Raw genomic sequence first — 15967 nt, 5'->3', positions numbered from 1 at the left:
CCTAAGGAAAATAAACAAAGTGAAGTTTCCAGAGCCTTCTAGTTTTCGTGTGTGTGTGTCTGCGTTGCCCTTCCTATCTATCATGGCAAATCCTGACACCTCCCCAGTGCAGAGGCTACGAAGGCCCCACACTGCAATTGCTGTTCGGGGGCAGTAAAACACTCAAACACTTGGAAAGGCACTGTATACCCCCCAACTCCCATTCTGTGATGCCCTCAGCCAGCTCTTCCTAGAAGTATGAACACAAAAGAAGACTGCCTTGAACAAACTGTGACCATAGACTAACCAAGACTATTAATATGCTAAATTCCAAATTCACTTCTCCAAATGAAGGGAACCAGGGTCCTTAGGAATCTTAATCTCTAACCTTCTTTGTGGCATAGACCTCTCCACCTTTAACAAACATTTGTCTATTTTAGACATCCTACTAGATACCAGAGATGAACATACGAGTAAAGAGGATCACTACCCGCAACCTTCTAGAATCAACAGAACTACGTTATTATGACATGCTGGGTTTTCCTCAAAGCCTCACCCAATCTAATTTTTTTGTGTGCATGAAAGTCTTTAGCATGTCCTTGCCCATAATAAATTGCTAAACAAAATGTCGTTTTCTTCATGTGACTCAGCCTCACAATTACGAACACAGCTTCTTGTTTTCTGTGGGAGATGGAACTATGAGTCTATATTGTATGGAATGCGGGGGCAAATGAAAGGTGATGCCAGCCAATAACTCTGGAACTTGCATTTAAAAAGGTGTAACTAAAAGCTTGATTTCAGGTCAGTTGCTTCTTATACATAAAAAGTGAAGGCAGCACATGGGGGCTCAGTCGGTTGAGCATCCGACTCTTGGTTTCAGCTCATGTAATGATCTCCTGGTTCGTGAGTTCACCCCCCACTTAGGGCTCCATGCTGCTGGTTTGGAGCCTGCTTAAGATTCTCTCTCTTTGTGTCCCTCACCTGCTCATACTTTCTCTCTCAAAACAAGTAAATAATAAAACTTTAAAAAAGCTAATCAAAACTAGTTTATGACAAACTGGGCAAATATTCTGTGAAACTGGTTAGTAAAAGGCTGAAGCAGTTTCACCTAAGAGGAATTTTACACGGACACACACTTATCCATACTCACGCTCCCCCGCCCCACATATGCATATACATACACACATAGGCATACACACATGCACACGCAACATCCATGCCTTTTTCTGGCTGTCAGGGCCCTGTGGCCAGCAGCACTGAAAACACTATTGACGCCACTTGCACAACTGACCCAGGGTCTCCAGGCATGCGTTTTCCATCCATATTCATCCGTTCACCTAACTCATTTGCATAAAGTTTGTCAATGGCCCATGAAGGGAAACCTCCTCACACCCTTCCAAAACATCTTCCAGAAACACTAAGGCTAACCCTGGGAGCAGGGAAGTATCAAAACTAAAAGCAAGGATTTCACTTCTTCAGGGTGAAGCCTACAGTTGTCTATGAACGGGAATATTTTCTCGTCCTCTGTTAAACCAAACTTTGACTGGATGTACAAGAGATCACGAAAGCAGAAATAGAATTTTCTAGCGACCTCACAGCAAAAGGGAAAGTCATCAGATTTCCTAATCCATGAGGTTTTACCTCATGGGCTATTAGTATCAGTGCAGAGAAAACAAAAACTTGGTCCTTGTTTGTCTTGAAATCGGGTACATACAAGATCACAGAAGTCTACCATGAGAGAAGTGCTAAACACTGGAGCTTGAAGGATCCAGAAGGGTCACCTGGACCAAACGTGGGCAGCAAGTACAGCATACTTCACGAGGCTTGGCACTGGCAAAGGCCCACAGATTACCAAATAATTCTGTTCCTTAAGTGTCACGAAAGTGTTAAAAGTACAAATGGCACTCAAAAGTCAATTATCTAAAAACAATTTTCTAGAGCTGGTATATACCTACATAGCTAGTCGTGTTACACAAAGTCTAAATTATCTAAAGAGCAAATCTGTCCTTGAGATTATATACGCTATAGACAACTACATTCTGTATTTCTGTAGCATTCTCTAAGAGCCTCCCCTGTTGGTACTGTGACTTAAGTGTATCACAACACAGCAGGCTCTGACTCTTTCTAAATCATTCTCCATTTTGACACATCCTTTGGCATTTTCAGGTTTATCCCTTAAAGTCATTGTTCAGGGTCCTCACATGGATTGAGACAACATGTGTAAAATAATTAGAATAGCCTTTGGCATTAATCACTGCTGAATGAACATTAACTGCTGTTTTGTTGTACGTGTACTAGAGTTTTCCATCTCTCTGTAGCAGAATGTCACGTTCCTATCTTCTTCCCTGATTTTGCTTTCTGAACTGAACATTTTGCTGTTTACATGTCTGCTGCTTCTTTTTCTACCAGTTCTATTTGCTCAAAGTAGAGATATGACTGAGGGATTAGGGAGGCTTATGCACTTGGTTGATGCCTCTTCCTTTCCCACCAGTACAGAACTGAGGTCCTGTCTTTGACAGAAGCCCTTCTGTGTGCTCACCACTTCTACTCCCCGAAGTCTGCCACCCATGTCGCCAGCACAGCTGTTTTCTCTTTGGATTTTCTTCTTCAGGTTCTTGGCTGCTTCTTCTGGTCTCTCCACCAATTTTTGTGCCATGTACAAACAGCCTGATCTTTGTTGATAGTGATTTTCCATTTTGCCAGGACATTAGTTGGATCTAGTCTTTTGCTGCTGGTTTTTTTTGGTGTTTTTTTTGCTATGCTTATTTGGTTATTGGGTTCTTAGAGTACATATGTATATGTGTGCATATATATATATATGCCATATATACATACATATACATGTATATATATATATGCCATATATACATACATATACATGTATATATATATATGCCATATATACATACATATACATGTATATATATGCCATATATACATACATATACATGTATATATATATGCCATATATACATATACATGTATATATATGCACACATATACATATATAGACACATGTTTATATATGTATATATACATATTTTTAGTATATATATATATATTTCTGCTCCTAAGGAATGCGAGGGAGTGAAATTTAAGTAATGCTTCCTAATTTGGAACTATTTGAGAGAGCTGGACAATAAATAACAACAACACTGGGGTGCCTGAGTGGCTCAATTGGTTAAGCATCCAACTTCAGCTCAGGTCATGATCTGACGCCTGGGCTGTGCATCAGGCTCTGTGCTGACAGCTCAAAACCCGGAGCCTGCTTCAGATTCTGTGTCTCCCTCTCTGTCTGTCTCTCTCTCAAAAGTAAACATTAAATTAAGAAAAAATAATAATACCACCACTGATAAATAATAAATAGTAACCACATCCCCACCACAAGGAGAGCAGTAACAATGAAAACAACCGTTTCAATTCTTACCATGACTACATGTTGGTCAGAGTGATTTACATGGACAATCCCGATTGCATCTCACTCTACACTACTGGAGTGTATAATATTATCCCACCTGGGAGAGAGGAATGCAGATGTGGAGAAGTCAGGCACTGTGCTGGAGGCCCACAGACAGCAATGGCAGGGCTGTTCAACAGGCAATCTGACTCTAAAACCTACACTGTTTTTTAAAGTTTAATTATGTTGAGAGAGAGAGAGCGAGAGCGAGCGAGCGCGAGTGAGCGTGAGCGAGCACACCAGTGGGAGAAGGGGAGAGAAAGAGAAATCCCAAGCAGGCTCCACACTATCAGCACAGAGCCTGACGTGGGGCTCGAACTCATGAACCATGAAACCACAACCTGAGCTAAAGTCAAGAGTCAGATGCTCAACTGACTGAGCCACCCAGGCACCCCTAGAACCTACTCTATTAATCATATGGCAAGACTTCCCTGTGCCTTTAGTCTAGCCCTTCTATGCCTGACAGAGGTAGATCTGTCAAAGACGTGATCACCATTAAGTTTCTATAAATTAATCAGCATAATACAGTAAGCATACATACCACACTTCAGTTTATGTGGGAGTCGTTTGGGTTACTAGAACATTTCTCCTAGAATTATGAAATTTAATATTATGAAATTCTAGTAGCTAAATCTCTGAATAAACAATGATCATACCTATATTTTAAAGGTGAAAAGATCCTGGAAAAAAAAAAACTAGGTAAAACACTCCCAAACCACTAAAATACATGTAGTTTTATCTAGGATTCTAAGAAGTTTTAATAGCTCTAAGAGGAGATTGATATAAGCAGACATCACTGTTACTCATTAAGGATCAAAGAATTGGGATAATTTTGAAAATAATTTAAGACACTATAAAAATTTTTATATTAAAAAAAGATGTATTGAAAAAACACTCAAAGACCAATAGACTCCGCAACGGAATATACAATATCATTTAATAATAGTGAAGCATTTTTCATAATACACTTGATACTGATAAAAATACATGTTAATCGGAATTTAAGTATTTATCCAAATCTGGCCATAAGAAGTTTATAGCATATTATATATCATTACCATTGCCACACTAGGGTGTTTCAAGTTAATAGCATATAATTTTCTGGCTTGATATGTGGAAGTCATATTATATCTAATCATCTAAAATTGAGTCAAGTGCCGTTATAGAAACACGCATATAAAATAATATCTCATTCATGGAAAATGGGTTCTGAAATCCCACAGGAAAAGCCACCCCACCAACAGCTGCACAAAAACACAAAGAAGTTTTAATACAATATCTAATATGCCCAGATGCAAGGGAAAATATGGGTAGAGAGGCAATGCTATATTTGGTACTGCACGGGTCTTTCTGTTTTTGAGAGAGGGAAGGAGAGAGCGAGCGAAGGAGGGGCAGAGAGAGAGGGAGACAAAATCCCATGCAGGCTCTGTGCTGTCAGCGCAGCGTGAACTCACGAAATGTGAGCTCATGACCTGAGCTGAAACCAAGAGTCAGCTGCTTAACTGACTGAGGCACCCAGGCGCCTCTATTTCTTTTTTAAAATAAAGAGTTTTCCTTCTCCAAACTAACTTCTTCTCCTTCGTGTCCACACTTCTCTCTATTCTAACACTATGTTTATATTTTGACAGTCAGTTAGTCCTCTTAGGAACTCATTCGGCCATATAAGCCTTCGATCTTAGGAAGACAAAGAATAAAGGTAACTTGCAAGCACATCATTTCTCAAACTCTCTGAAATTGCAAGACTAGCTTTCCCCCTAATCCTTCCAGGACTGATAATTTAGCAAAGTACAATCGTCACGTATTACAAATGAATGAAATGAAAAAAGAAAGCGAGAGAGGGTGGAAGTCCCAGATCTTAAAATTATCATCTGATTTAACCAACATGAGATTCATTATTGCCCGCCTATAAAAGTTTCTCAACGCTTAAAACTTCTGTACTTCGCTCACTGTGGATGGGCAGCCAAGACGCTGCAGAGGGGCTTGGGCCCAGGAACCACACCCGCAGGCAGCTCTCCTCCCGAGAGGTTGCTTCACACGTTTCCTCCTGACCTTCAGGACCCGCTTCCTGTCAAGGAGACCTGGGTGCCCAGTGGAAAATAGACACACCAGGGGGCCCTGTTTATTTCTCCCATAGTTCTCAGAAGACTCTGCCCTTGGCGAATGCAAGCTCTAGAAGCAAACAGGCCTTGTCTGCCTTATGGTCCATCTCTTCACTACAGCCTAGGACTATTCAATTCATTAACAAAGTCTCTTCACCTCTTTTTTCTTATTACCTTTATTACCTCAAATAATCAGCGCATGCAAGAACATAATTCTTTCTCTGAGGAGTTTTAAAGTTCTGGAATCTGGCGTATGAGTCACATCCCTCTAACAATACCTATTACCTGTTGTAAGACGGTTTTTATTTTTTAGCCACCAAATATACCAAAATTTTATGGTTCAGTTTTTTTTTTATACCAAAGGCAAAACCAAATATGAAAAGATTAATAGATTTGGTCCCATAAAATTTTAGTGTAAAAAATTATATGCTGGAAATTTATCTATAAAAAGTTTAAGAAACTTAATAAAAGAAATAATAAGACAAAGATGAACACTGCCATGGAAGAAAAAAATGATGATCTCAATTAAAAAACGTATCTGAAAGTAAAATCCTGTACCTACTAAAATGACAATTTTTAAAAAGGTATTATTGAATGTGTCCATGCTAAGGTACAGCCGTTGTGTAAACATATAACAAATCCTTAAAAGAGTCTAAAAGTTTACTTAGCAATTCACGCTGAAATTTATTCAAAGGAAAAAATGAAAAATGCACATAAAAGAGTCATGGTATTGCTCTGGATGTGTAAGAAAATGGGGATTCGTTAAATAAGATATATGTATGGAAGTATGCAGTCATTAAAATGATGCTATAGAATTTATTGGTGTGAGAAGATGTTTACGATATGTTGTTACTGAAAAAAAATGAGTTTGTAATACTTTATTATACACTACGGTCCAATACTGCATATCTGGAAGAATATTATAGTCATTAGAATAAATATGAGATGTTTAATTATTTTTTATTCTGTTTTCAAACTTATTTGCTGTAAACAACTATTTTAATGTAATGAAGAATAAGTTAAAAGATAGAAAAAAGATAAAAACTACAAAAAGAATGCCTTCAATCAAAAAGTAGTGGTGAGGGATTTAGCTGAATTATGGCTTGGCACTCTTAAGAGGTCAATTAGTTAAACTGACTTGTAGTAAAAAGATATTAGGGGAATATTTAAATTATGAGAACTACTTTCATTATTTTACAGACACATTTGCATGATGATAACCTGCCAATTATAGTTATGCGTGTGTATTCCCTTTAAACAGTACTGGCAATGTTCAACTTTCAGCTGTTCTTCGATCTGACTTGCATTTACAGTATATTCAGTCTATAGTTTCAAAATTAGAGCCCAGGGACTGGTCCTTAGAAGCAACATCTTAAAGATGCATTGAATGGTTGTCAATTTAATCCCTTGGTTGTTGGTAAGTCATTTAGTTAACACATATCACATACTGTACTTCTAGAGCTATGATAATGACAATGAAGAAAACAGCCCTTTTAAAAAGATTGGCAGGTAATGCCACACATCAAAAGTTTTAGCATAGACCCCATTGCAGCCTCTTACATTATTAACTTTGGGTTTGTCATTCCTTTTCTAAATTGATAGAGGCAAAGGCGGAAAACGTCAACGTAAGGGAATTTTACAGCTTTTGGAAAAGAACTTCAGAGATGATTCAGTCTAACCTTGAGGTTATAAATATGGAAATTTAGGCCCAGAAAATAGGTTAAGTGATGAGCCAAAACAGAACCAGGTATCTTGCCTCTAAGCCCACTCACTTTCTATTATCATTTACCACCTACACAGAACACTGGATTCTACTTTAGAAGATAACTGCTGGACTCCAGGATTAATGAAAAGAGCAGTGTCAGTGCAAATACAGACCTTGCATCTGGTAACTGTACGGTGCCTGTCCAGGTTGAGGCGTACCAAAGCTCGTGCCATAGCTGAGAAATCCCGTCTGTCCTGGTGACTGAGACTGTGACAATCCACCTTCAGTCTTGATGCCTGCCCACAATGCACCTAAATCAGTTAGTGACAGCTTATCTATCTGTTCCTTTCAAACTTCGGTAAATACAACAAAAACACTCCCCCAGGTGTTCAATCATCAATGCTTCCCAATATTATCTCAATAACCAAAGGTATACAAGCTTAGGGTGAAATACCCTTACCTAGAACTTCAATTAAAACAAAACAAAACCGGAGTATTACAGATTTGGGTGACTATTCACATTGTCCTTTCTTGTTTTCCTGATTTACATTTTCTATAAAATTTAACTCCAGTGAAATGATTTTATAAATATAAAACATATAAATATAAATATATTTATTTATATATAATATATATTTATAATAAATATAAATGTAAAATATAAAAACAATTTAGTTTTGTTGCTCTATAAGTGGTTAAAAGATCATCTCCTTTATAGCCAAGGAAGAGCTATAATGAAACTTCAACTAGACTATTCTAAAAGCTGCTGTGTGGATTAGTGTCAAAATCAAAATTCTCTTCTCTAAAAGGTGATTAGAGTCTCTAGCCACACAGCATTTTTCTCTCTCTTTTTTTCTTTACTCTTTCTGCCACAAAGATGATTTTAGCACACAATTCATTTTTGAAGTCGGAGGAAGCAATATGGGGCACCGAACTAAGCAACACAGGGGAAAGAAAGCCCCCACCCCCCCTGATCCTACCAGAGAGCAAGCAGAAAACTAGGAGAATATTAAAGAACTGAATCATAGAGAATAGGACAGTGATTTATAAACAAGTGAAGCGAACCAAAAGTTCCCTTCTGTCCCTTGGAGTTTCAAGTATTGTTTTCCCCAATATTACGGTTTTAAGTATGGCCTACAGTACACTTTCTTTTTTTTATCATTGTAACATAAAACTCATGTGTTTGTGGCCCCCAAATACTTCTCGAAATGCCAGGCTGACATCGAATTTTAGGACTTGGGTTTGGCAGTATTGTGCCAGGCTCAGCACTGGATTATAATTAAAGACGGTCATGAAAGTTAACAAGTGTCCTTAATTTCCACAGAAGGAAGAGAGTAAAACTTCTGCCAAGCAAATCTACAGTTTTGAATAATTTCACTTTGCACGTAAGATCAATGATATCTTTGGGATCTAGAAGACACAGGAGCCTCACAGTTTATTTCCATTTTAGGGGAATTTCATCAGTAGAATGAAGTTAGGTAACTCTCCCAAGGCAGTGGAAGAATCTGACTCTTGGCTGAGAGAGCCTCTGATAATTCCTGGCGCATCTCTAAAGAGCCTCATAATGATCTTAACATTTATGTCTTAATAGAACCTTAACATTTAAAAAACATGTGATTCTTCCCCACAGGCAATCCCAAACCAATAAGTAATCCATACTTATAAATGGTCCCTGGTAAAAACACCTGCCTCAGGTGGTTTGATGGCTCAAGAAATTCCCTTTCTTTCCATGTTGTCACCAACAGGGATTTTCCCCCATCTCTCTCCATTGGAGGCTCAATTAATCTGCTTTGAGTCTTCCTGTACCACCTCTGGTGTTAGCCTGGAGGTTCAATCTTTGTGATAAGAACGGATAAGGAAAAGCAGGAAGAGGTAGAAAACACCCTCAGCTGCACCTCTCTCTCTAAATGGCTTCCACCCACAGGCCTGAGAACTCCTCATACCGGTCAGCTGCATGCAGATCCAGAGAAGAGCGTAAGCTCTCTTCCCCACTGATCTACTGTTCCTATTATGGAAAGATTTGCCTACCTTCTCTTATAGGGTCTAAGTAAAAAGTCAGGGGGCAAAAGCCCTTGGAGAAAGTTTTCTAAGACCATCTAGACCTTGACTAGGAGCAGTTAAAACCCCTAAACCATGTGTTCTTCCTTCACAAGCAAGAAGAGGGGAGAGGGCGATTGTAGTTTTCACTGTACTAGCCCAAGAAAAGTAGAACGCCTGGTCAGAAGCCCTGGAAGCGTCCCTTTGTACTCAAGGCCCAAAAAGAGAACAAAGACAGTGACCAGGAAAATGCTGGAGGATTCAGAATTATTCCCAGGAGATTTAGCATCACAGATGGCCCTGGGGGTCAAAGCCCTGGCCATGGAGCCTCGCTCTTACCATCTCCCGACCCCACCAGTAGATCACGTTAAAATCTCAATCCTCCCTCTACTAATTCTGATTTGAACCTCAGAATCTCTCTGTCTGAGCAATGATCTCAGACAATAGGGACATCCATGAATGGCTCAGTTACTGGAAGAGTCCTAGACCATGGCCCAGAAAGTGGCAAAGGCCCTACCATACTGAATGGAGAGGAGAAAGAATAAGAGAGGAGCTGTGTGAGTGACAGCCAAGGCAATGACATGAACGACACCCTCCCCTGGCAGCCCCAGTAAGCCAACTGCACTTTTATGTTGTTTGCCTTGCAAGATACATTTACGCTTCAAATAATCAGCTTGGAAAGACATTTTGAGAATATAAACTGGGGACGGCCTCAACTCACATTATAGTGACGAAGCTATGTGAGTCAAATCCGAGATCCTTTCTCATTTCACACAAGAATTGGTTAAAAGTTAACTGCAGATAAATTTGATCTATATCTAATATGATTTTCAGAAATCTTGCATAAAAGCTATGGAAATGCAAGATAATTCTAGGAAGTGCATCTTACGGATATTTCTAAAATCTGCCTTAAAAATGCCTCGTTAGAAGAAAAATACTCAGCTAGATAACATTCAGTTTTGGATACTTTTGAAATGAAACTATAAAGGGTGAAATCATATAATTTACATTTTAATTTCTGTATATTTTATAAAACATTTATATATAGTCGATTTGGTGTGGGGCAAAGGTAGAAAATAAAAAGGAATAAAATAATTTGCCTTCTAATTATTAACGAAATGCTTAAAGAACATGATTTCTTTCAATAATTTGCCTTCTACTTATTATTGAAATGCTTAAAGAATATGATTTCTTTCAATATATTGCCATAAGCCCAGAATTATTTTTTCTACCAGTCCTTTCCTCCAAGCATTTATGTATTTTATCTTGACTGCTAGGTTTTATTTTTTCTTAAGGAAATGCATATCATTCACATTTTTTCTATTCAAACAAAGTACAATTTGTTTAAAATTGCAATTGCAATTCAGTTGAAGAAAAGGTATCTTGAAATTCTAAGGTTTCTTAAATTAAACTTTAGGGTTTTGCTGGATTTATTTTTAATTTACAGGTATTGACCGTTTAACAATTGAGTTAAATTACACCAAGATAAATAATCTCCAGGTGGGAAAGAACAAATAGGGATGTGAGCTTTAAAGGCTTCCTGCTTTTCTTCTTTAAAGTGCAGCTCAAGCTGTGATATAGATCACTTTTCCTAATGGCTGATAATGCTGAAATTTAAAAGTACTACCACCCTCAAGTTCAGAGCAAGGATTTTTTGAATTCTGATTGTACTTCCTAATCACAGCTAGGCATCTGATAAATAGGAAACGTATCTTTTCCCTAAAAGACTTCATTCACGGAAGTTTTATCTCAGATATGCACTAAAATACTTTGGATTCCAGAACCAAGTGCTCAAGTGGCAAATTAAAAGCTGAGCTATAAATGGGGGAGAAAATGAGAGCAAGACGTCATATGAACCATGCAATCTATTTGCCACTGACGACCTCAAGAGAAGTAGCCACCACCTCTTACAAGGCTCATTCAAAACAATCATATGAAGAATTTAGACACAAAAGGTAATCACACTTTCTAAAGTGGCCCAAGATGACAGCCTTTAGGTACCACCCCTGTGAAACTTGCCCGCGCACGCACGCACGCACACACACACACACACACACACACACACACACACACACACAGCGGTATGCCCATGAGATCCCACTACTAAAGTAAGACGATTACTCACCATATGAGGAAATTCCGTACGGCTGTCCTGGCTGTGGGTATGTGGCATACGCTGTAGCTTGTTGCATTCCTGTGGTAAACTGTGTTTGCCCATATGCAGCCATAGTTTGTGAGGAAGGGGTAGGGAGAATATGTGGGTATGGTCTGCTATTTTTCAGAAATGACAGAAAATAGAAAGCCCATGCATTAGATGGAAACATGCAAGATAACTGATTAACAACCATATCAAAAATTGCAGTTAAAGACCGTCTCTTAAAGTATAACTTTCAAATATAATACACCAAGTACTGAAATACTTCGGTATCTCTTCTAGATGATGCTCAAATTTGTGTCAACACATTATGTCTCTGTGAAATGCACTTGAATTTAAATTAAGATGTAACATGTGGGCACAAAAGAGGACTTGAAATAAGGTAAAAGGCTACTGAGAAAAGTCATTTATTAAAGAAAATACATCTTACTTGGAAGGGTAAATCTGTGGTGGGGAGAACTGGTGAGTTGGTCTTGGGCTAAAGCTACTGCTCCCAATTGCTGGAAAAAAAAAAATACACAACAGTCAGTGCAAAATACAAAATTGGTATAAAGCATCACTCTAGTTTGAACTACAGGCAGACTATGTGGAATAGCCAGTATTCAACCTTTTTGGCCTGAAAAAGATGGCAATTTCATGTGGTCAACCTAAGTTAAAATATATCCAACAACCTATGGGAACTGATGAAGTGCTTCTAAGTTTAGATTAGGTCTTAGAAAGGGGTCATGATCATCTGAGACACTGGCCAGCTGCGTGCTGTGTGGAATGGCCGCTCAAAGACGGGGAAGAGAGTGAATTTGCAGGGCTGGGCGGGACCCGAAAGGTCACCTGGCCTATTGTGTGTGCTCAGGAACACACACACCTGACCCTGGATTACCGGGAAACACCGTCTAATCTTCTCTCAGCTGAGCAGAAATAGGGCAGCTCCTCATTGGCCTGCATGAATTCAGCAACATTTTTTTGTAAAAATGCATTCCTATAGCTCTCTTAAATTTCTCAAGTTGCACGCGAAGCCTGTTTCTTCTTGTGCTGAGGCAGTTTTCCTTGGCCTTTTTCAGTTAAACATGCTCAAGTTCACTTATTTAAGTAAAAAAAAAAAAAAAAAAAAAAAAAAAAGACAACCAAAAAACAAAAAAAAATTTTTTTTGTTGTTGTGTTTAAAGAGGCTGTTCAAACGTTTAAGCAGAATTTCATTTCTTTTTAATCATATATAGATTATTCAATAGTTCTCAGGAATGCACTAAACTATCTTCTTTTACACTTATTCTGAACTAAAGCAAAAATCCATTTTTGTTAACATAAGGCAGTAAAATGGTAGTTCTCAGCTTTAATGGAAATATGAGCTATTTTATATATAATATATATATTATACATTTATATATTTATATATACACATAGCTATATGTGTTTCTGTGTATTATATATAAACATGTAAATATCCTATCCTCTACCTAGCTGAGGTGTATATTCTTTGGGTACAATTATAAGATATAATATGTTTATCTTCTTCCAGTAATAATCATGGTCTTCGAGGCTCTATTAACTATGCTGCATATTAAAATCCCTCTATAAGGTTCCATGCACTCAAAGTTTTATACATTTTTTCATTATGTCACATCAGTCCATGTATACATCCCAAACCCAATTTTCCATTTGTGTTTGGGAGAACAGCGGCTGAGTTGGACCAGAATCTTTATCTAGGAATAATCCTTTCCTCATAAAGCACACAGGCCTAACGCAGTGACAGCAGATGTAGATTCATCTATATCTATTGCATGTGAGCTACCAGACTTCCCCATGTGGCTCTCAGTTTGGCAGAGCCCGGGGCCACATTAAAGCGATGGCAGGCCAACCCAGCAGGTATGCCCCCATCTGGGGGCACATATTGAGTCACTACTCTGTACCAGGCACTGAGCTAGATGCCACAGATGCAAACACGCAAAGACAACTTCTTTCTGTCACAAGCAGGAAGGCTGGCACACAGATAGCCATGAGCAGATTAATTAAATATTGCAATTTATAGAAGGGAAGGATTTGTGAGTGAAAACTTGTACAACAAGGACTACCACCTGCCTCAACTACAGCCTTTCCTACCCTCCTTGGCTAAGCCTGAAAAGAGACCCAGGGCAAAGTAGATTTATCCAGCAGAGTAGCTGGAGTCATACCTTCCCTGGACAATCACAGTTCAAACCAAGTTAAAAAAAAAAAAATAAACCAGAACAAAAACCCAATGCAACCTGATAATGGAAGCCACCGAAATCCCTTTTATTCTTTTCCAGCTCTCTTCCTGGGCTTTTCAAATTGTGGGTCAGGACCCGTGATCATAAACTCAACTTCACAGGCTGTACCCAGCAGTTTGTTTTTTGTTTTTTCACAGATAAAATAACAGCATAGACTGTATCAGGCTTATTACACAGGGTAGGTTCCATGCTTTCAGGTTGTATCTATAGTATAGGTGTGTACCCACAAAGAAAGAGACCTGGGGGGCTGCAGAGTGTGGTAATTAAGCACAGGTTCTGGAATCAGGATATAATTTTGGCTCAGACTGAAGTTCCAACTCCTCTTCAGTCTTGGTCCACAAAACAGGATTATCTGTCCCCAATTTACACACGGGGCATGGAAATTAAGTAAAACATTCAAACAAATAAATGGGAAAGGTGGTATCTGAACCCACTTCTGCCTGACTCCTTCCATTAACACGTACTATCTCTCGACGTCCTACAAAGAAACTAGAAACCTCAGAATCCTCTCATTTCCCTACCTCTATTTCAGGAGTCACAAGGCCCCCCTCCCAGATCCACATACTGCCTGTTCAGCTGCTCTGCACACTCCATCCATCCCCGGGCCTCTGTCCAGGGTCAGGTTCTCATTAGCCTCTGTCACGTTCCCTGTATCCCATTCGCGGACCTGAACACAATACGGCAGTGCCACCAGAGTGATCTTTCTTAAATGGAAACTTCTTTATGTCCGTGTTCCAGCTTATGATCTCTCAACTGGGCTTCCATTATCCCTAGGAAAAATTCCAAATTTCTCGGCAGGGCACACAAAGAGACTCAATCACCCACCCTCTCTTGGGTCTAGTAATCCGTAGCTTCCTTGGACTTGAGGACTGCCCATACGTGCCATGCATGCTCATCTTCGTCTTGGGGGCTCTTTGGACCAGACCCTCTGCCTCGTAAGGCCTTCTCCTCCCTGCCTGACAAACATTCCTCCAGTGGGACTCAAACATCATTTTCTCTTTAGGATAATGTCTTCCTTCTCTCTACTTTCTTGAAGTGCTGTAAACATCGGTGGTGTGGCACTTGGCCACACTGCATCAGAGTTAACATGTGTAGTTCGTTTCCTCTGCTAACCATGAGCTTCTGGGGCCAATGACCTCTTGCTCTCTTCTGTTTCCTTGGCACCTGACAGGGCCTGGAATGTGGTAAGGAATCAATAAATAGTATTTGTTTGATTACAATGTGAGGTTTGGGTCAAGCAAAGTAGATTTTTTTAAGCCCTGATGATGTGAAGGATGGTTAATTTTTTTTCACTTATGTGTAAACATACAAAATAAACCTGATTCAGCTCTTTGGCCATATAGTTTGGAGTGAATAGTATTTTTTTTCCAGTTTATTTATTTTCAGAGAGAGAGGGGGAGAGAGAGAGAGACAGAGACAGAGAGAAAACACAAGTAGGGGAGGGGCAGAGGAGAGAGGGAGGATCCCAAGCAGGTTCCACGCTGTCAGCACTGAGGCAAACATGGAGCCCAGTCTCACAAACCATGAGATCATGACCTGGGCAAAATCACGAGCCAGACACCCAACCGACTGAGCCACCCAGGCCCCTGTGAATAGTACCCTTTAGAAAATACATGTGAAGAAGAAGCTGTGATGCTGCCCAGGTATCTTGCTACTAATTACCCAACTATGTGCCCCTAAAATGATTAAATATTTAATGCCATATAATAAAGCCACATCTTTTGGGATTTCCCTAAATCCAAGTCCCTACAATGTTGTGTGGACTAAAGTCCAGAATCTTCCATGTCATTTTCAAGTACTTTTCCTCTTAATTGCCAAAAACACCTTTAACTTTTTAAACAATTTAGGAATTCAGATTAATTTTAATTTCATGGGACCAGAATACCCTAAAGCAAAAAGAATACTCCCAGATCATTCATCAAGGTAAATAAAATGATTCTTTTACCATTAGTAAGCTCCAAATTACATATGACAGAGCCTTGAGAACATATGGGCAACTATTGCCTCTGTTTTAGTACATTTGTTTCCTATTATTCCATCCTTTCTCTTAGTTCTAATATAGAAGTTAAAGAACCTCCCCAAATCTTGTTGTGGGAAGGGAGGGGAGGACCTAAGCTTGAGAATCTATTGAGGAGGTTAATAGAAATCTCCAAATTAGCCGTTCCTCATTCACTGCTCCTATCTCATTAGCAACATCACTCAGATGGACAGGTTGAAAGCCCAAAAGTTTTGACTCTTCTCTTTCCTCATATCACTTTATCATAAATTCAGCCAGTTCTCCCTTCAGAACATGTC

General features: G+C 39.1%; 1 protein-coding gene across 10 annotated transcripts in view; it reads right to left on the bottom strand.

The window, feature by feature from the left end:
* EYA1 (EYA transcriptional coactivator and phosphatase 1) overlaps positions 1-15967 on the bottom strand; it is a 169265-nt gene that overhangs the window by 123202 nt on the left and 30096 nt on the right. For 3 of the 10 annotated variants that reach the window (XM_077752482.1, XM_077752483.1, XM_077752486.1), the window contains 3 exons: positions 11863-11932; positions 11403-11545; positions 7414-7575 (listed from right to left, as the gene is read on the bottom strand). In XM_077752482.1, coding sequence (XP_077608608.1) covers positions 7414-7575; positions 11403-11545; positions 11863-11932 — 375 coding nt within the window. Of the gene's footprint in view, positions 1-7413; positions 7576-11402; positions 11549-11862; positions 11933-15967 lie in introns of those variants that run through there. The other 7 variants (XM_077752484.1, XM_077752476.1, XM_077752485.1 and 4 more) reach the window with 4 other exon arrangements.

The sequence above is a fragment of the Crocuta crocuta genome, unplaced genomic scaffold, assembly GCF_008692635.1.
Source record: "Crocuta crocuta isolate KB4526 unplaced genomic scaffold, BGI_CrCroc_1.0 scaffold141, whole genome shotgun sequence".
Lineage (NCBI taxonomy): Eukaryota > Metazoa > Chordata > Mammalia > Carnivora > Hyaenidae > Crocuta > Crocuta crocuta.
This window is presented reverse-complemented; position numbering and strand designations above follow the sequence as displayed.